Below are 21,556 nucleotides of genomic sequence, written 5' to 3'. Positions count from 1 at the left end.
GGCTGCATGTGGAGGAGCAGGGAATAAAACCCAGTTTGCCAGACTAGAAGCTGCTGCTCTTAACCACTACGCCACGCTGGATTTAAATCCCAAGTTTCCCTTTGACTGCTGTTCCATGATTGTGTTGTTCAGAAACAATGTCAACCCTCCATAGATGACCTTTTTTGTTATGGTCTGAGAATGCAGGGCTGTACAGTCCCAGCATATTGAAGCAACATAATGGCAAGCAAGAATATGATCTTTGCCACCTTCAATGGAAGGATCAGACTAAACCAAGGACTGTAATGACTTGACCCCCCTCCCCCCCATGTCCAAATGCTTATTTTGCCATTCACTTATTGCCAGGGTGCTAGAGGACTGAGAACTGTACCAGCCTCAGAGCAGCCTTTCCAATGAGGCTGTTACTTGAGAGTAGTGACAAAGAGCTAGGGATGCTGGCGTTCTGACTGTTCTTGATTGTCTCATTCCAGTTCTTCCTCGATGGAGAAGTGCTGTCTACCTCTGACCTTCGGGTGAGTGGGGAAATTATGACAACATTCAAGAGGATGGGCAGGGAGGTGGGTGTAACGCCTTCTCCTGCTGGAGCCTTTCTCAAGCCAAATGTGTCCTAGTGGGCAGTGGTTCCCCTCAAACAATTGCGGGCCAGTGAGCACTCATGAAACTTTTCCCTCCGAAAGAGAAGGCTCCGAGTACATAGAACTGTCCTGCTGGCCTTCTCTTTTAAAGAGGTTTGTGAGAGTAATGAAGAGACCTTGAATGTGGGCAACCTTACCCCTGATGGGTTCCCTCTGTTTTTCAGCATCTGTCCAAACTGGATCAGCGGGTGGTCCGTCCGCTGTACACGCCCGCTTCAGAGAAGGCCCTGACAGACCGTAGTGCCCTGGAAAGTTCTTGTGCAGCAGACCAAAGTGATAGCCCATCTGCTGGAGAGAGCAGAACTGCCAGTCTGCCACCTCAGAAGAAAACAAAGGTGGTCCCACTAGTCAGATTTGGGAGTGGTGGTGGTGGTGGTGGGGGGGAGACTGTCTTCTGGTGGCAGCTTCTGTGTCAAGTGCTCTCATGCTTGACAAGGAGGGTGAGATTTCGACAACACTGCATAAGAAAAAGGTTCCAGGGATGTATGGAGCATAGAGTTGCCAAAAACAAAGTAGTTTGTGCTGCCTCCTGAAAACCGCTGCCATGGTTTAAAAGGAAGAAAAATCTTTTACAGATTTCATTGCACAAGAGAACCTTTTAAATGTGCAACTGTTCTTCTGGGAAAGGTTAACTTGGACTGTAATGCCAAGCACTCCTACAAGGCTTTGTCTTGAAAAGGTGTGAAGAAATTCATAGCAATAAGGTGACTTAATGCAGTTGTGAAAGGAGCCCTCTTTAGCTTTTTACTTACAGCCCATCTTCTGCTTCAGGGGAAAGTCAGAGTGCGCAGGGCCAGCATATCTGAGCCTAGTGATACAGAGCATGAACATGCCGCGCTGCCCCTCTCAGCAGGTAAGGACTGAATCACGGTGAGACTGCTTACATGGGTTTGAATGTGTGTGGGATTCTTGGGCTCTGCTGCTGCTCAAACATTTCTGGGGCTGCCTCCCTCCTCTCCCCTCCAGGTGTAGTTCGGCAGCATCAGGCAGAAATGGAGCGCATGGACAGTTTCCGGGATCGTTTTGGTGCACACTGGCTCCAGTACAGACGGCACCTAGAAGCTGGACAGACAGGGCCCAGTACACCCTCTGGCAGCCCCACAACAGACTCTCTGGGCAGTTCAGCTGAGACTTCTGAACAAATCAATAGCACAGTGGCAGAGCAGGAGATTGATGATGCTGCAAGAGGAAAGGAACTGGAGCTGCCACATGCTGAAGCTGTCCCAGCTGCAGAGGAAACGGATTGTTCAGCATCCATGGAAGAAAGTGAAGAGGAAGAGAGACCAGAAGGTAATTAACTCCTAGAACTGCAATTTCTTAAGGGTTGCCAGCTCCAGGTTGGGAGAAACCTGGAGACTTTGGGCATGGAGCCCACAGAGGGCAGGGTTTGGGGAGGAGAAGGGACTTCAGTGGGGTTCAGTGCCATAGAGTCCAATCTAAGCAGCTATTTTCTCCATTGGGGACTGATCTCTATTGCCTGGAGAAAGGACCTGAGCATCCCCTGGAATTACAGCCTGTCTGGAGACTGGCATCCTTAAATTTCTATGATGTGTGAGGACTGTTGTAGGGTTGTGCTGCATGCTTAAGCATGGTACTACCTGGGGTGGGAAAGACTTGAGTGGAATCTGTAGCTTTTTTGCTTTATGCATCTCACCACTCTTGCCACCGTCCTTGCTGAATCTCACCTCTGGCTAAAATGTTTTCAGTCTTCCAAGCTATGATTTTGTCAAAGAACATGTTTTCTGAAAGAATCGGAGGCCCATTAACCCTCTGGAACAAGTGCTTTCAAATGTTACCTTATTGCACCCATCAAGCCTAGTGGTTCTGCATGGCTGTGACAAGAGTCATGCTACCCTTGGGGGCTGCTGTGAACCTCTGCCCTGCAGGAGGAAGGAACAGTGATGGCTGTCTGAATAAAGAAACTGTGCAGCAGGCTCTAGTAGAAAAGAATGCTCTTTATATAATTCTAATGCTGGGGCTTCATCAGAACGGTGCTTTTCTCTTGTTTTCGATATATATTTTTCATCAGTGACAAAGCTCCTAATTTGGGCTTCAAAATGAGTCAGGTTCTTCAAGTATCCAAGTGGCAAAAGGCTCAGCTGTGTTGGGAGGATCAACACTCCAGTATTACACTGTTTAAGGAGAAGTCCTCCCATTTTCTACTAGAGACTCCTGTATAATTTCTTTACTCAGACAGCCATCATTGCTCCTTTCTTCTGCATTTCACGATGGCCAGTTTGACTGGTCTTTTTTTTCCCCCCGTGAACTTATGCCTGGCACATTTCATGTGAAAACTACAATGCCAAGGTGTTGGAGGGAAAACAAAATCTGAACTCCTAGGCAGTTGCATTATCATAAACAGGCCTAAGAAATTTAGTCACTACCTCTGATAGCATTCAGCGGCACAAGCAGAGACAATATATGGCACACATCTAAGCACACTTGCTCCCGTTGAAAGAATGTAGACTTTAAGCATGCCTTAAATTGAAATGTACTGTGTTTTATGTGGTAGTCTTGGATCTTTTCTTGGATCCTTCCTTGGATCCCTTCACGCAGGTCAGTACGTCTCTTTCCTGTCCAGTTTGCCTACCTATATGCACTTTCTGAGCACTTGAGTATCGTTAGTCCCAGTATTCCTAAATGGTGCTGACAAAGCACATTTTGGAAATCCAATTACACAAACTGTGTCAAATTGTACAAATCATGTCTTGCATGAAAATATGGCTATGTGGACTCAATTGATCCCAATGATCTTCTTCAAAGAGCAGGCACACATTGTTTAAACAATATTGCATAAAATAGAATTCTTACTGGAAGAACAAACACAAAATGAGCCTTCAGAAAGATAATCTTCTTGCCTACACATTACTTTTTTAAAAAAAGGAGCGTCCATTGCTTGTCTGGCCTTATTTGCCTCCTGAATAACTCCTACAGAACAAACTGTTTGGTTTGGTTCAGGTGTTCATTAGGCAGTGGATCACAGAGCAGTGGATCATGGTTTGTGGGGACCTTACCAAGCTTTTTTGACTTCTTGTGGATACACCCTCTTATGGCTGGTTCTGTTTTACTAAGTAGATTGCTCTTCACCAGTTCAACTCTTTCTCCTAATGAGTGTTGTCTTGAATATTTCATGGCTGTTGTGGCCTACTCCTTCTTAGTAGGCAGTGACTTGGAAGTAGAGGCTTCCTCTGGTAACAGACCTTGTGTTCTCCATTTTTCCTCAGTGGCATTGTCTCCACATCCACTCTGACCATTAGCTTATGCTGAGAATGAAGGTCTTATGCAGGTCACCACAGATGGGTTCACATCTGAACTGAGCTTTCGACACTACAACATGGTGCCCGAATCTCAAAATGGGTGCAGCAAAATTAGCTTCATGTTCTGGCAAGATACTCCTAGTCCTTTGCCGTTTTTAGGCATTATCACAAAGTAGTCTACATATGTGGCACTGTTAACTATTTCTGTCCCAGGTTCTTCCCTCCTTTGAGTCACTAGCATTCTGAATGCTGCAGCAAATGACTAATTCTCTATCCTTGCAGCGGACCTCTGCCAGCCATTGCTGGTAAGTCAGATAGAAGGCGATGGTGACCCAGACCCAGACTGGATTTTCCTGCGGATTACTGCTCAACATGTAATGGAAGTGGAACTGAAAGCAGCCAAAATAGTACACAGGCTAGAAGTGCAAAATCTGCAGAAAATAGAGACATCGGAGATACTGTGGAGAAGACTGGTGAGCTTGAAGTGGCTTTTGGGGAGGAGAAAGTTTCTGGTTATCTTGACCACCAGGGTAGCCCATGATCTCACGGAGCACAGTCTTGGCTCAGCTAGTTAAGCCTGGCTCTCCTGGAAGTGATTCAGTGCACATTGTTGAGATGCATGTGCTTGATTCTGTAGAGTGATGTACACTATAGTGCACTAGATGGTGGGGCGACATTGTTGTAAAGCAAAGTGTTAACCTCCACTCGCCGTATTAATATCTTCATGCTCTTATGGTTTCCACAGATTCTGTCAGAAAGAGCAGCTAAGTAAACAAGGCTTCTTGTGAAAGTCTCTTGTCTGATTAACCTACTGAGGTCCCTTCAAAGTTTAGAGGGCTGCAGAAGCCTGTCCCAGGATCTGCTTGAACAGTGGCTTGCAGTTATGCTGGCAGGGGCTCATGGGAATTGTAGTCCATGAACACCTGGAGGACCACAGGTTGACTACCCCTGCCCTATAGCACACATATCCTGGTATTGGCTTCAGCATGGTTTAAATGGAGCTGCACAATAATCCAAGCTAGCCCAAGGACTGGACTTTTAAAAACAAAAACAAAACAAAAAAACCCTTGGTATCTTCTCAGAACAATCCTTGATCAGAGTACCATATCAATATTGGGATTTGGGATTTTCTTTGTTGAAATATTGGAATTTGTCCTGGTCCAAGAGACATGAACTGTGAAAAATATGAATTTTCATATTTTCATAAAGGTGTATATTGAACAGAAAGTCGGCACAAATACTTGAAGACTTCCAGTTATTGAAAGTAAGATACTGACCTAAACCTTTGTTCCAGAAAATATCCTTCTTGGTTAACAAAATAAATGGCTACCTTTTACTGGTCTGTAGTTCACCTATTATTTTCTTGCTGGGTCTAATAAAAAAACTACCCTACTTGTGCCAAGGATATTGTTTCGTATCCACAATGGCTACCTTGCTGTTAGTTCCCCAGATTCCTGCCTTCTTCCACAGGATTGGTTACAACACTCTCTAGAGCAAGTGAAGGCCAATCCTGAATTTCCTCTGGGAACTATAGTCTGGACGAACTAGTCCTTCTTCTTGATAGAGGGGAATTTTCTATTAAGCACATGATCCAAATACAGAAGAAACTGCAAGAATCTAAAAAGGTCCTGAGGTCGGGAGCCCTTGCGAAACAGGGGGAGCTATAAAGCACACATGGCTTCTCTAAGCCCTTGACTAATGGCACATACCAGCAAAAAATTTAAAACAAAAAATTCTTAGCTCTGTCCGGTATTTGCTGTTAATCTAATGGAGAAGGAAATATTTTGCAGAAGTATTGCACTACTAGGATAATTGACCTCCATAGAGAAGTCACTTATCCTGGTGCAATACTGCTGCAAAATGTTTCCGTAGAGATTTCCACTGTGTGCTAATTTGGCTGATGTTCTGTGTGCTCAGAGGCTGTTTTATTCATGTCTACACCATGGTTACATGCCAGCTCTGGATTGGGGAAACCCTTGGAGGTTATGTTTTGAGGCTGGGTTGGAACTTCAGAGAGGAATATAATGTTTGTGATGTATAATTCCAAAGTGGGCATTATCTCCGGGGAACTGATCTGTCACCTGGAAATCAGTTGTAATCCCAGACCTCTAGCAGCCACCTGGAGGTTGGCAACCCTACATATTGAGTTCCCCGTGGTGTTTTATGTCCTTCATTAGGCAATAGACTGTCTCTGAAGATAGTACAGGGAAAAGAAGCTTCACATACAACTTGTTGGTTATTCTCACCGGAAGCCCCACTCTTCTTGACAGGACCGGGAGCGTGTCTTTCCTGTTCTCACGCTGCATTTCAACTACATCTGCAAGGACCGTCAAAAGCGTCGATATGTAGTGTTGGATAATCATCCTGAGCTTCGTGTACAGGTGAACGGGATGTTTGGCACTTGAGAAGACTGTAATGTAATGGGGGATGTTCATAGGGGCCTTGGCTATTTCAGGATTAATTTGTACACCATACGGTTGCTTGGCAGTCTGAGCCCTGCAGATCTGAGGCTGTTACGTTCTCCTCTGCCTCGTCCCATCATGCTCATTCTTTGTTGTCCTTCTCAGGAATTGCTGAGAGTGTTGAAACCCACCATAGAAGAAAATGGGAAGAAGGGCAGAAACCAGGTCGGGGGAGGTCCAAAGCTCCAGTGCTTGAAATGTACACAGGAGTTTGCTGTAGGCTTGCTTTGTAAGCGGAATCCAGGCCCTGCTGAAGAAACCTCATCATTCTCTGACCAAGGTATGTGTGGTTTCAGCAAGCATCTTGCAGCTTTGTGGTTTCATTTTTATTTGATCTGGAAGAGTTGAGGCAGGATTCTCTGAATCCTGAATACAGGAACTAGGTTTGGAGAGGGTCTAATGAGGGAGTTTTCCAAGTCATGTTGTTTACTCAAGAGTGGCTAGTGAGCTTATTTTTTAATCCTTGCAAGCTTTGGATCACCTTTCCACTTTTTAGCCTTGGCTCCCTGACTGTAAAATGAGAATCTTGGCCAGGTTAGTTAGGGCTACAGCAATATGTTCTAAGCCTTTAGGAAGGAAGATAAGAGGATGGACAAGAGCCCCTGTCAATGATTTCAGTTTCTGACCATTTGAATTCCCTTTCCTAGTACACAAATGGTATTCAAAATGTGTTTCTAGACTTGCCTTCTGTTGGGCTTTATCTACAGCATTTTCTGAAACTATATAGGGGCTTTGGAACCTTTAAATTGAATGTCCCGGTAACCTTTTCTTGCAGGGGTGCATCAAGGACACATTTGCATGTTTTTTTTAAAGTTCTGAATACAAAGGAGACAACTTGTCCTGAAGGAGTTTGCACTCCCCCAGAAGGAACAGGTTGTGACTTCGGGGGGTACTGCTGGATCCTGGCCTGCAGTTTGAGGCTCTTTGGCTGATATGCCAGCTACGGCCGTTACAAGAAAAACATGATCTGGTTGCACTGATTTCTGCTCTGGTTACATCCAAGTTAATGTAATTAACTGTAATGTTACTGTAATGTGTGTTACATTGAGCTGCCCTTGAAAACAGTCTAGAAACTTTGGCTTGTCCAAAATGCAGCAGCCAAGCTATTGTCACTGGGTGGGATCCAGGGATCATATCACCCCAGTGCTGAGTTGAATTTTGCCCAGAAATCAAAGTGTGGAGATGCTGGGGACTGAACCTAAAGCAAGTTGGTTTTCTTCTGAAATTAACTCATATGCTCCGGTAACTAGTGTAAATTTGCAAGATGATCTCCAATGCCTCTTCCTTTTCTGAATTTGACTTGAGAAACATTTTTCATTCCATCTATGCTGGTATTCTTCATATGATCTTGCACATCACCGTACTCATGTGAGAAATTGGTGTGATGGTCCAATAGTTGCTGCAGTCTTAGACGTCTTACCTTTTTAAATCTACTCCTGGTGATTTGTTTTCTCTCAATGGCACTGAGTGAAGTTTTCACTTAGCTTTCTAAAGCTGTAGGTTGTTCTTCAAACGGCTGATCTCTTCTGTGTATCTCCAGCAGTAGTGTCACCTTGTTTGTGGAATGTCCTTCCCCTTGAGACTTGTCTGGCAGCTATATTGCTTCCTTTTAGGTGCCAGTCTAAAGTACTTCTGTTCACACAGGCTTTCACTTAAGGGGCTGATATTTAAAAAAAAACACACACACACTATTTTAGTCCACCGCTATTACTGGGTAAGAGGTCTGTTTTTATTTTGTTTTTATGCGGGGCTGGGTTTTTCCCTCCTCCTAATGCTGGATGTTAATACGTTGTAAAATGTATGTTTTGTTTTGTAAGGAACCTTGGGCAGGTTGTGGAGTTGCAGCAATGTAGTCTCCTGCCCCAAGGACTAACCAGGGCTGATCCAGGTCAGAGGTAATCTAATCTGGAAGTCGCAAAGTATGACTGACTGGTCAGCCCCCAGTTTTCATGTAGAGGTCATAGCTGGTGTATTGCTGATGAAAGCACACCAAGCTATCAGCACTCAGATGTCAGCCACATTGTAAGAATACCCTAAAGCTACAACTGACGTAATCTGCAACAGGCATTTCCCTTGCTGGTCTACTGAGCCCACCACTTTTTCCAGCAATTCTTATTTGGGCTGATTTCAGGCTACATCATCATCGAGCCCATCCTTAATCACAAATCTGCTACCACTTTGCCTGGATACAGTGAAAACAAATAGAGCTGTGTCATCAGCATGCTGATGGCCGTTAGTCATTGTCTTAATTATTTGCTTTCCTTCCCTTTCCTGTTTTGGGATGAGGCAACATTGAGGTGGATTTCTACTGGTAAGGGTTTTCATGAGACACTTTGAATGTTATCTGAGAATGCTTGAGACCAGAGGAGCTGGTCTCCAGCTCCTGAGAAAGAAGGATAAAGTGACTCATGGGGCTTGAGCATTCTGTTAAACTTCAGGTCCTGCCAGGGCTCCTGGTACTTGAGTTTCTTTGCATTCTGTGGTTGTGATGATCTGTTTTTGTCCGTCCCCCCCCCCCACTTTAGCTGCTGCTGCTGCTGCTGCTTTCCCTGAGCCCATGATCTGCCCCAGCTGCTTCAGTGACCATGTGATCATCCTGCCCTGCGAGAGGCGCCCCAGCACACCACTGGCCCCTCAGGAACGTCTTGATGAGAGCCAACAGGAAGGAGTGTCAGGGAAGTTTTATATTGGAGAAGAGAACTCTGAGACCGGAACCAGTTCCAGCACCCGTACTCAAGAGTTGAGCGGTGACCACAGCAGTGCTGTGCATTCCAGTTCCCGCAGCTCTGAAGGGGGCAGTGGGAGCAAAAGGGAGTTGGACTCCCGGCACTGCTCCTCTTCCTTTAGCCACGCGGACACCAATGCTGGGAGCTTGATGGGGAGCTATGGCTACAGCGCTTCCCGAGGGACCACCTCTTCTCAGCTCTCCCTGAGCTCAGAGTATGAAGAGCATTGGAACCTCAGTCCCCGTGAGTAGCTTCTTGTAACTACAACAGAGTGGTCTTTGGGGCAGGGAGGGGAGAGTTAAAAATGGATTTTTCATAACTCAGTGGGAAAACATGAAAGGAAATAGCATTCTCAGCTGAGGACCACAGAGCCTACCTATTTTTTCCGGCTAAGACTGCTGCTCCTCTCAAGAGAAAATTGTTTGTTAGAGTTGTAGAACAAGACCACCAGCAGCTGCTGGTTAAGAGCTTTGTATGATTATTGCTTTTAAACATTTTTTAAAATTGGCTTCCCCCTGGCATTTTGGAAGATGCCAAGGGACATTCCTGGCGATGTGTAGACATCTGCTAAGGGAATAATAATCCAAGGGAGTTAACGTGGCAGCTGCATGTTTCAAATGGAGAGAACAGCAGCCCAAAGAGTGTTGCTTTAGCTCAAGCCTGTGTAACAAGACCTGTGGGTAGTTACCCAGCTCACTACCTGATTATTTGCAGCTCCTTGGAAGAATTCTGCATCTGTGGGTGGCACACTTCTCACATGCCTTCTGCAACCTTTACAGGTTAATAGGAGTGCGACTGGCCCAAGGTCACCCAGCTGGCTGGATATGGAGAAGTGAGGAATCAAACCCAGAGTAGAGTCTGCTACTGTTAACCACTACACCACTGCGAAGACTGTTGAAATGCAGCACGTGCTTGCTGTGGTTTATATAGCAGTTTGTATACAGGTTCTGCCTTGAATGGCAGAATCTGTCAGTACGTGGTCATGAGAGTGACTTGAGTTTCCATTGCTTTAATGCAAGTGAGCATTCACCTATACCAGATTTTTTTTTGTCCTTTTCCCCACTCCAGATGTGACAGTTAATTTCTTTTTGTTATAACATGATAGTATGAGATTTTGAGATCTATTGTAGTTACTGAATTGCAGGATATGAGAGTAGATGACCAGGCAGGTAACTTAAGGAATTGTTTGGAGGGGAAGATGTCCTTGTGAGCTGTCTGGGTAGCAGCACTTTGACATCCTTCTGAGTAACAGAGGCTCAGGGCTGCATTTTTCCTTCCTACTTGTACAAAGTTGACAGGCAGGCATGCTCAGGAAAAGTTCTAGCTTTAGAACTGATTGACCTCATGTAACTCACCATTGGCTTAAAAGAGCCATATTGCAAGGGATTCTAAACTCTGCTCTAAGTTTCAGGTCAGACCTGGAGCAACTGGATCGGCTCTGTAGGTAATACGGATACAGACAGTCAAGCTGCAGTCTTACATTTGGTGTGTCACTCCTGCTGTAGCCATTCATTGACCGTTGCTTGTCACCTTGCAGCCTTAAACACCAAGTTGACCATGCGGGACTTCTGTTCTGTGGACCATCGTCTCAAGCTTTATTTGGACATGGAAGTCTTCGATAAGTCAGAAGAATTCAAGTGTTTCCTAAAGGTATGAAAAACAGCTCGCAGCACAATTCTTAAACAGCTATATTAGATGTGGCCTTCTTTTTGATTTACTGTGGCCTCGGAGTTTCAATGCTGGATAATTGTTGGTGCTCTCCTCTCCTCTTTCAAGGTCAGTGTGGTGAAGGATGGCCAGCCTGGGGAATTTCTTGCACTCATCGTAGCTTCAGATGTCCAGCTCTATTTCTTGGAGATTAAGGGAGAGATCAGGTGAAAAGTGGTCTCCCAGTGTGGTCTTACCAATGCCCATTTTCCTGACTTGACATTCTCTTGATGTGCTTCTAGTTATTGAGAGTCTTACACCCACAAAGTCACCTTCTTGGCCCACTTTGCCTGCAAATTACTATTAGTGGCTTTCCAGGGGCTTGAGCAGAGTTCTGCCCCATTGCCTATTCCCTAGGGCCTTCTGTTAGCAAAGTATGTGTTCTCTCAATGGAGCTCTGGTTTCTCCCAATCACTGCTGTTGATCCAAGAACACTCTTAACCCTGTCCCAGTGATGGTGTCTACCAGATATGGCATGTTGTGTTCTCATCTCCCCTCCTATCTTGTTGAGTAATGTGGGCATTACTCTTCTATACGCTGACTGACATTTGGCTCATCTGTGCCTAGGGGGCAGCCATCAAATTGGCTGAGGAAGAGTGACTGTCACAGCCTCTGTAACCTTTGTGGCTGGGAAGTGGGGCTGTTCCACCAGAGCTTGCGCTTTGAGTTTGAGAACCCATGCGCCTCCTACATTCTGCTGCTTCGCAACCAGGCCCGCTGCAGAAGTTTCTTGGAATGCCTGAAATGTAAGTTGGGGTCCTGGGCATCTGGATGTGTGAGTGCTTCCCCAAGTAGGAGTGGAAGTGGGGAGGGGATGTGTGTGCCAGCATCTGTAAGGGGGTGGGGGTTGGGAAGAGTGAAGAGTTTGGGCTTGTAGTCTGAGGTGGAAAGCAAGAAGAAAACTGACCAAGAGCTAGTGGGTGGCTGTGCTGTTACTTTGGCCTCACCTCTGTTTCCTGGAAGGTAAGCAGCACAACACAACCCTGCTTAGGCAAGCCTGCTCCTGTTCTGATTTTCTTCCAAGACTTAGAGCCTTGCTCAGGTAGCCTTAGGAAAGCTGTTCATACCCAATGTGTTCTCATGCATCTTAGGCTGTTCAGGGCTTTTGTAAAAGAGGATTCTTATTTGAGCAGTACAGGCAAAATTACCCGCCTGGCAGATGCATCAAGGATATAATATTGTCCTCCAATGCCCCATCCAGCTCTCCTGCGGGAATTGCCAGCCAAGAGCCGGGGAGAAATCCCAGAGGTTACTGTGGCAGAAATGACTCCGCATCATCCACTATGGTAAGTAGCCTGTTGCTCTTACATTGCATATATGATGATGCATGCCAGCAGGCAGTTGCTGTGGTTATGGTTGAAATATGAATTGGTAAGTTCGTAGTGGAGAAAGGTGAACTGAATGGCAGCATCATATGAAGATGAATGGTCTTGCATTCTCATCCTGGTTGTTTGGGCTTGCGTTTTAGGGTGTTGATTGACAAAGACCTAGCGAAAGAAGCTGGAGGTGGCTCAGCCAAGCCTTTCTTCTACCTCTTGGCCTATCTCATCCAAGGTGTGAGCCCTGTGATCTTACTTTTCCTGTGGTTGTCTGTCTGTCCGTCTGTCTGTCCACTGCAACAAGAATTGTGTGGTTTGGTCTAACTCAGTTCACCAGTAACCTGTAATTCTCCTCTCAGGAGCATCTGCCTTCCCTGTGACATTGCTCAGCACCCACAGCAATCTCTTTTTGGTTGAAGAAGATCATCAGAGGCAGAAAGTCCAACCCTCTTCTGGTGCAGAAGGTGGTACTGATAAGCTGCCAAAGAATATCTTCCAGTTGAAAGAGAGTCAGCCAATCAGCAACATCAGTGGTGTGATACTGTACTGCTTCTCCCCATGTGACATCAAGTTGCAGCTTTATGATGAAGTAAGGAATGGTGGTGTAAATTTAGGATTTTGAACCCGTATGTGGGAGGGTGCTCGGTGCACACTTGTCGACAACTCCAGAGTTATTGTACAGTTGCTTAAGGATCCCTGGCCACATGGAAGTAAAACTGGCCCCAACCCGGGCCTCTATAGTCCTGGCCCAAACCTGGTGGATCTCTCTCTGGTGAGATCAGGGTCCTCCAGGATCTTAAACAATTCCAGATGAGTTGTAAGACAGAGCTCTTCTGCCAGGCCTATGGCTGAGGCCAGGAAACTAACATCGAGCAAATATTGGCCTCTCTGCACAAGAAATCCCATCCATAAAACGTCGATCCGACCAATAGAAATGAACCCCCCATAAAGTTTTAGGAGGCAGTTTTTAATAGTAATATGTGCCCCAGAGAGTACTGTGATCTAGTAATACCAACCAGCTAAGGATCCTGTCCCTAAAGAAATATGCCTGGCCTCAACTAGAGCCAGGGACTTTTCATTCCTGGCTTCTGCCTTGTGGCATAAGCTCCCTGGGGAGATCAGGACCCTGACTGAACTTGTGGAGTTCTGCAGGGCCTGTAAGACAGAGCTCTTCTGCTGGGCCTGTGGTTGAGGCCAGTCAGGTAACCACAAAAATGCCAGGCCTGTCTCCTGTCCCTGATGCCTTCTCTCAGTTAATATTGTAGCTGGTCAGTTTATCAACCATCTCAGTAATAATTGCTAGTGCTGGTAGTGGCTTTATTATGTTTCAAAGCGTATTGATTTGGTTGTATTAGAAATTGGAAATTACTGTTTTTATTATAATGGGACCTAAATTATTGTTCACTGCCCTGAGAAGGCGTGTCCGAGAGACGCGGTATATAAATCGAGCGATAAATAATTATTTATTTAGGTTAAATATATATATACAAATCATGCAAATTAAATCACTTTATATATATCAATTTTGTTACCCATCCTGAGCCAACTGGAAGGGCGGGCACCTTTAAGACCAGCAAAGTTTTTTTGTGGGATAAAATTTCATGCACAAGCTCACTTCTTCAGATGCAGTTGCCTCTATGCCCTGTACATTCTTTACAACAAAGACCTGTCCCTGAACTGAAGACCAGTTCCAATTGGGCAGGGAGCCTGTTTTGGGAACCTTCAGGAGTATGCCACCAGTGGTCCCACAGGCCCAGTGCTGAGAGTAGGAGTAGAGTTGCAGGTTGTCACATTGTGTGTCCACTACCTGATTTCTGCTTTGCTGTCTACCTCTGCAGGTCCTGAAGGTGGAGAGTACGTGGCACTTGCGCACAGAGTGTCCACATTTGCTGGCTGAGCTGGTGGAGTGGCTGCGTGTTCCCTGGGAAGAGATGTTTTCAATTGCTCTCAACAAGACAGTGCTTGAGGTGCTGGAATGAATGAGGAGGAGTGTAAAGGACACTGACTGCTAGATTTCTCTCTCAGTGGAATTGGAAGGATTCTTCTTGGTCTGCCTCCTGATCTCTGCTGTGATCTAACTCTGTTAACTTTTGCCAGATTCCAGACAGCAGCCGTGTCTGACAACTGCAAGTGGGCAGCTTGCATCTCTGATCATTGTTTTGGCAGCAGACACTTAGCGAGATTCGTATTCACGCTACAAGGCCTGTTGGTGACTTTGTAGGCTGCTTCCTGTCTGGCAGGAGGTGAGCTAACTGGTCTGCCCACAAATGACTTCCTGTTGCACTAAAAGACCCAGGTGCCATCCTGGGGTCACTTCCTCAGCTGTCCACAGCAGTGTTGTGTGCACTTGTCACTTTCTGTTGGGTAGCAGTTGCTGAGAATCCTGGGACAGGGCATACCAACTAGCTAGACCAGTTCTGGGTAGTGCTCAGAACTGAATGTGCTGGCTTGGCTAACCAGGAGCTCATGCATGGCATTCTCAAGGCAGGTGCTCAGAACTGTTTCTAAATGTTTCTATGTAACATGGAGAACTCACTGCCTAGACTGGTCAGGAACTGCACATATTGGCAGAATCATTGAAAGAGTTTCCTTTAGGTGTTCTAGAGTCTCTGGGTGCAAAGATACCTGGGTATAGGTCACCGGAAGCCGTAATCTTCCTCAGCTGGACAAGTTTTAACTGTAAGACTTCATATTTTCAATAAAAATGATTCTATTTATTAATTTCTGCTGTCTTGGATGTGGTGTAACAACCTGTATGGTTGAAATTTTGCAAGTAACTGCTGTTTCTCTTGACTAACTCATTTATTACACAAGACATAACACAGAGGTCTTAAAAAGATGAAGTTGTTGGCGGTCAGAGATAAGTGAACTGAGGCAAGGCTGCTCTTTTGTAGTCTATTGAACTGAGTGAACCAGTAGGATTCAGTGGGTGAGGGTCTAGTGCTGATCCTTAGTTTCCCCTTGGGCTGCTTATTCCAGACCTCTGGACTACATGGCTCTCTGGCCTAGATAGCAACCAGCACACCTGGTAGAGTTAGAATTATCTCAGATTCCAAAGGAAGTACGCCTCTTTCAGTTTGTCTTGTTCATTTTTGTAATAGGAAATGTCTTCCTAAAATAAGTATGCTTGCGGCAATTCTGCTTCATTTCCTTCCTATAACAAAGCTGGTTTACTGTTTGTGTATTTGCATTCAAAACTCCTGCCTTGGGCACACCTTTATTTATTAGGGTCCTGATACGTTTTGTCCTGCTTTTATAGTTACCTGGAATAGTGAACTGTATCTTGAGCCAGTTCATCAAAGCTAGTAGAGAAGGCTTCCTGATCTTTCAAGGAGGCCGGTTCTACTGAGTTACTCACTAGTTAATTCACCTAGGCCCAGCTTTGATTAATAATATATATCTCATAGTTTTTTCTTGGAAAGTGACATTTAATGCCTTGCATATTCAAAATATAGATTTCAATGGGATTTACTTCCTAGTAACTGTTTAGGTTTACAGCCTAGGTCAGGCAATTTTGCAGTACTATTTTAAGAAAAAACATAAAGATCAGGCAGATGAGATACAAAGTCCATGTGGTTGTGTATCTGGTTTCCCATGATGGTCAGACAGATGTTTCCAGTAAACTCACAAACAGGGAATCAAGGCAACTGACCATCAGAGATACTGTATCTTATATTGTTTAGCTTTCATGCTTGTGAAGGAAGGATGGTCTTGTTATCAAATCCCCTTGTGGAGAAATGTACTCCCCTTTGGGCTACACCACACTATTGAAATCCCCACATTCATTCCAAGAAGTTTCTTTGTTGGTATAAGGACAGGAAACCAGAGGAAAGAGAAATTAATTACTCTCAAGCATTCCCCAGTCTGTTGGTGGATCTCAGAAGCTGCTGGTGCTTAAGACTTGATGGCAAGTCAGCAGAAAGCAATCCAAGGGCTATCTCACACGGGCAGGCATATGACACCTAGGCAAGGCCAAATGCTGGATAGCATCTCTTTATGGGAAGGGCAGGAAGAGAGAAGGATTGACTGAAGGGAGGTGAGGCAGAAAGGGGTAATAAATCCCTAGATACAAGGAACAGGGTCAATTTTAGAAGGTGGATTCTGGAAGAAAACGAGCTCTCACACATGGGCTCTGGCTTGATGGCTGTCCTTATTGGCAGGGAATACTCCTAAATGGCCACTTGGTGGCAGTAGAGGAATCATAGTTTTAGAGATGGACAGAGCCCACAAAATGTTGCCCATGGATGCCATGGTGCCATGGTGCCTGCTGGCACCTTTTGTGGTGCCTGCTGGCATCTTTTGTGGTGCCAACCAAAGGATTTTTAGAAAATAGAAGTATTTCCCCCTAGGAAATGTAAAGCTAGGGCAGATGCCTGAAAAATGAAGACAGATACTGCCAGGTTAGTGTTTCTTAATTATCATGTGTATTCTTATTTTGTATGTATGCAAGAAAATATTTTTGAACAGTCTGTTCATTTTAAAAGACATCCTGTTGAACTGAACTTGTGCTTGAAATGTTAGAGAGCTCCTATCAGGATTATTATTAGTATTAGTATTAATTCAATTTGTATGACCGCCACTCTCAGAAACCGGCTCACGGTGGTTCACAATGTTTCAATTCAAATCAGTACATTAAAACGGCAACAGCTTCATTCCCTGACATTTTCTGGTTAGCCCTGCCTCCAGCAGCAGCCATCTTGCTTGTTGTCCTTCCCACTCTGTGTCAGAATTCCAAATGTGCCTTACAGGCTCAAAGTCTGGGGACCTCTGGAATAGGCTGTCTTCAACTGGGAGCTGATACCCAGCTCTACATCTTTTTATCTAAACTGCTAGGTGAGGCTGTAGAGGTCCTGAACCAGTGCTCGACTGCTGTGGGTGGACACTCAAACGGAATTCTGACAAAACAAAGTTAATATTGTTTGAGAAGACCGATGAGGTCTTGAAGGACATTATGTTGCCCACTTTCAATGGGATACTGCTGACTCGTAAGGGCGTGAGTGTTGTGAATCCAACTTAATTGCAGGAGAAGCAAGTTAGTGTAGCTGCAAAAAGGGAGGAAATCATTCCCTTCATCCAATGAAATCACTATAATACATTGATCCTGAGCAGTTGTTAGCTACTTAGAAAGAAAAACTTTTGCAGCTGCTAGGATTCCTTCTAAGGTCAAAGTAAGTCTAAGTAAGAAGTCATAGGAATATCCATCAGAATGAGCTTGCAAACACTGTAAAATATAATACCCCTGAGATTAGAATACAGAAGACACTGCAGAAGGATAAGTGCTATTGTGTCGATTTTACCTAAGGAACAGGGGCAGATCTGTTCTGAATAACACACAAACCTGCCAAGGTGCAGGAGGGAAAGATTTTGGAAGTGGCATACCAAAAAATTGGGATGAATAGGTGCACTGTGCTTTAAAGGCTGAACTTTGATCAACTGGTTTTATATGATTTCTTGCCAAAGTAAATGCTCCATGAAAGCCCAGTGCCTGGATAGTGTCCAGATTAACAGTAAGAGCCAACAATTTATCAAAGGTAGTCTTAAACCACATTGACCTATAACAGTCTTCTTTCAGGAGCACCAGGTAGCCCTTGCTGCTGAATATGACTTGAACAGTCTAAACCAACCTTTCTCAACTTATTTACCATTGAGAAATTCCTGAAACATTCTTCAGGGTTTGAGAAACTTCAAAAGTGGTGTGATTGTGCAGCATATGATTGGGAAGTATAGCTGTGTACATGCCCACCAAGGGCCTCTCCCTTCCCCACCCCCTTCAGGCCCATCACTGGCCATTTTGGGAGGATGAGCCAGGTCAACATGACCATAGTTGGTCATATCACCCGATAAATGTTTAATAAATTTAAATAATATATATTAAAAAATTTAATAACTCCCACCCATTTGGGAAATCCTTCCAAGAAACCCCAGGATTCATGAAACCCTGGTGGAGAAAGCCTCATCTGAACACTTGTAACCAAGCCTTTGCCTCAAGGGAAGATTGGCCCAATTTTGAACACAGAGCCACACTAGTGACATAGCGACGGATATTTAATACTTTTCTCAGAAAATATAGCAGGTCAATGTTTTCATTTATGAGCCAACCATTATAGCTACTCTGTAAAAGATAATAGGAATGACTCTTAGGTTTAAGTCTTGAACAGCACCTGGAACATAGTCCCCACCTGCATTTTGGGGAGAAATTTAGCTCCTTCACATGCTGGATTTCTTTCCCATTCAAAGTCATCTGAACACTGAAGGATTCCTTCTCTCTCTCTTTGGAGAAAACCACTAATGTTCAGGTAGTTTACTTTCAGGCCTTTCTTAATACAGTATTCTGAGTGGCAAAAGAGCATTTTTTTCAGTTTTACCTAGCTCAGAAGATGGCACTGTACCTTGATTTGTCTGATCTTGGATCCATGCTATGTTCTTGTCTTTAAAAATGTAATAACTCCAGTTGGTACAGAATGACTTTGCCCCTGATAATCTGATTACTATCAGGTGCAAAGTGGAACATACACACCACAGCCCATTCTGCTGACATTCCATTAGTTATCACTTATCAGGTTCAACTCAAGGTTCTACCTGTCACCTACAAAGTCTTTCTTGACCTTGGACCAATGTACCTGCAGGATAGCCTGTTCTACTCCATCCTACTGCAACAACTTTGCTCACATGAGCTAAGACTTGTGAAGGTGCAATCCTGCAAGCAGGTAAGATGAGTAATTGCCCATCACACCCATGCTTTGTGTTGGCTCTCTCACCCTATGGAACCGCTGGTTTAGTGTAGTCTGGAAGGCTTTCATACTTTTGTTACTTTGCAGAATGTGCAAAATAAATGCAAAATCAGATCATGGTAGTATTGGTAAGACTCAGCATAGAACAGTGGGAGGAAAGTGCTCTTCATGGGAATAAATGATTCAAAACCCAGTACCCACTTAACAGAGGGAGTTAGGTAATACAGTGTTTGTGTTCCAAAAATTCATAAGGAAGACTGTTTATCTGCTGACCCCCTGGTGTTACCCAAATTAGATACTAAAAGTTTGGGGAATTTAGGTTTGTGGGAGGGGTAACAATGGGGTCTCCACCAGTTTATACCAGGATTATTCCCTTAGAAACTCTCACACTGAAAGTGGTTTTTAAGAGAACAGTTTAAAGTTAATCAAACTTGCATAAAAGATTCGAATTCAGGGTTAAGAGGGTGTGAAACAGGAATATAAGATGAAAAGTATAACGTATACCTACTATCACAATGTGGAGAAGTCTGTGGGAGAAATTACTAGTATCTCTAGAATCATGTGAAGCCTACAACTGTGTAGAGACGTGCATATAGAATCCACAAACACACAGGCACACAGGGATTCTGGCGTGTGGCTTAAATTCACAAGATTTGTATTCTCAGGCTAAAGTTGGGTGCTGTAGCCCCTAAAACAATGTACTTGAAGTGCTTATGTGTATAAAATGGGGTTTTAATGGGGTTTTTATATGTTTGTAACTCACCTCGGGCCTACGGGGAGAGGTGAGGAATAAATCTAACAAATAAAATAATAAAGAAACTCGTAGGGTTGAGCTCAGGTGGTTTCCCACAGTAGAACCAATGGTTGTGATTGCCCTGGGTGGATCCTTAATGAATCTCCCAGGGAAAGAGACAAAGCCATGATTACATTACTTAGAATCATAGAGTTGGAAGGGGCCATGCAGACCACCTAATTCAACTCCCTGCTTAATGCAGGATTTATTTATTTAGATTTTTATACCGCCCTTCCCTACAGCTCTGGGCGGTTTACATAATTTTTTTTTGAACATTTACATAGAACAGTATCAAAATCAATATAGCAGTATAACAATAACCACACCAACTAGAACAACTAGAACAGCACTTCAACAATAACTTTGAAACTCCCTCAGCAGGTTCAATCTCTCAGTTTGGGGGGGGGGGACACCAGTAGGTGTTATGGGTCAGTCAGCCCCACCAAATGCCTGGTGGAAGAGCTCCTTTTTGCAGGCCCTGCGGAATTGTGGAAGTTCTGGCAGGATCAGCCTAAAGCATCCACAAAAACCTGTGTAAGACTACAAGTGATTTCTTGATGATCCCTAGAATGCGGGACAGGATGCGAGCCTAGATGTGGCAGACTGTTAATGCTTATCTAATTGACTCTTGCCAGATAAAGGGGAAGGAAGAAGTGTTTCAGGTTGATGGGATTAGTAACACCTCTTGTCTTGCAGATTGATATTTTGGGTGGGAGAGAGAAAGAGTCAGTCCTGGGGGCCCAGAGTAATCTAATCTGGAGTCCAGGCAGCTCCTGGAAGCATGGTGGTATGCTGGCAAGTACAGTTTTAATTCTGCTTGGGTGCAGACATTGCAATTTGGTCAGTTTGGGTACAACTAACATCCATTTGTACATTTCACCTAGGAGAAGGTGATTGCAGAGCAACATGAAACTGAGGTGCAGGCAATGTTAGAATAGTGTGTTTGCAGGCAAACTTCTCAAACCAAGGAGGGGTCTAGCCACCAATACTGGTTGTTTTCCTGGAAACCTACTCCTGGATCCTTTTGCAGTGGATTTACAGAAGTCATAAACTCTTATCTGCTCAGTATTACTGCATCTGTGTCAATCCCTTGTTAGTTTGTAGATCAAGGCATGCTTTGTTCAGTGCATTCAGGGAGGTCAGCTAACTGGTCATGCAACATACTGCAGTGATCTCCGCTTCAGGGCACTGTAGAGGAACAAATCACACTTGACGTAGGCCTTCTCCAGCTGAACTGGGAAAGAAGCTACAGTGTGTGTTTTTTTTGATCTTCTGTAAGGACTGGAACATGAGTGAAAAAGAGGAACAAGACAAGAAGACAGGAGATTTGGGATGGAGGTTGCATCATTCACAGTTCCTTTAAATCTCAGCAGTACAATAACCCCAGTAACCCCAGCTGACATCTCGCCTCATAGATGATTTGTCCCTATCTAGATTATGGTGCCTCTTTAGCCTCCTATGAGTGGCTGGATGTTAATAATGCATGGCTGCCCCTCCCCCAGCCAGTGTGACCTCTTCTGTCCCATCTGCCACTAGGCTTTAAGAGTTTGGGGGCTGGGGGGGGAAATAAGCAGCAGCTGGGGCTGGGGTGAGAATCAGTAACTTTCCATAGGCTTGCTCAATCAAGACACAGCTCCTGTAGATCAGAGCTCACAAGCCCTGATGGGAGTTCCTTTGTGTGGGGACTTCTGAGGCTGTATCACAGAAGGCAGTGTGAGTCAACCCATAATGGATTGGATAGATGGGCAAGGGAATGAGCTTTACTTGGGAGAGGAAGACAGCTGCTTTGATTCCAGAGACAGTGATGGGAAAGGGGTGGGGAGAAACTAATTTTGCTTCTTAAAAAAGACAAGGCAGATGTTCTTCCTCTGGAATAAGGATAATGAAGCCTTCTAATATAAAAATTGTGGTGAAGGTGGGAGGAAG

At 44.6% G+C, this 21,556-nt stretch overlaps 1 protein-coding gene across 4 annotated transcripts in view; it reads left to right on the top strand.

Annotated features, from left to right (window-relative positions):
* The window catches only part of STK11IP (serine/threonine kinase 11 interacting protein), a 30,650-nt gene extending 15,823 nt beyond the window's left edge, over positions 1–14,827 (top strand). For all 4 annotated transcript variants that reach the window (XM_077320837.1, XM_077320835.1, XM_077320838.1 and 1 more), the window contains 15 exons: positions 471–512; positions 800–970; positions 1,407–1,488; positions 1,602–1,925; positions 4,175–4,365; positions 6,163–6,273; positions 6,460–6,634; positions 8,880–9,323; positions 10,618–10,730; positions 10,857–10,954; positions 11,355–11,533; positions 11,989–12,073; positions 12,256–12,341; positions 12,466–12,695; positions 13,945–14,827. In XM_077320837.1, the coding sequence (XP_077176952.1) occupies positions 471–512; positions 800–970; positions 1,407–1,488; positions 1,602–1,925; positions 4,175–4,365; positions 6,163–6,273; positions 6,460–6,634; positions 8,880–9,323; positions 10,618–10,730; positions 10,857–10,954; positions 11,355–11,533; positions 11,989–12,073; positions 12,256–12,341; positions 12,466–12,695; positions 13,945–14,085 (2,472 nt within the window). In that variant the 3' untranslated portion in view covers positions 14,086–14,827. The remainder of the gene's footprint in view (positions 1–470; positions 513–799; positions 971–1,406; positions 1,489–1,601; positions 1,926–4,174; positions 4,366–6,162; positions 6,274–6,459; positions 6,635–8,879; positions 9,324–10,617; positions 10,731–10,856; positions 10,955–11,354; positions 11,534–11,988; positions 12,074–12,255; positions 12,342–12,465; positions 12,696–13,944) is intronic.
* Positions 14,828–21,556: the final 6,729 nt, after the last annotated feature.

Source organism: Paroedura picta, chromosome 2 (assembly GCF_049243985.1).
Source record: "Paroedura picta isolate Pp20150507F chromosome 2, Ppicta_v3.0, whole genome shotgun sequence".
NCBI lineage: Eukaryota > Metazoa > Chordata > Lepidosauria > Squamata > Gekkonidae > Paroedura > Paroedura picta.
The sequence above is the reverse complement of the archived record's forward strand: the minus strand, read 5'-3'. Positions and strand labels throughout refer to the sequence as shown.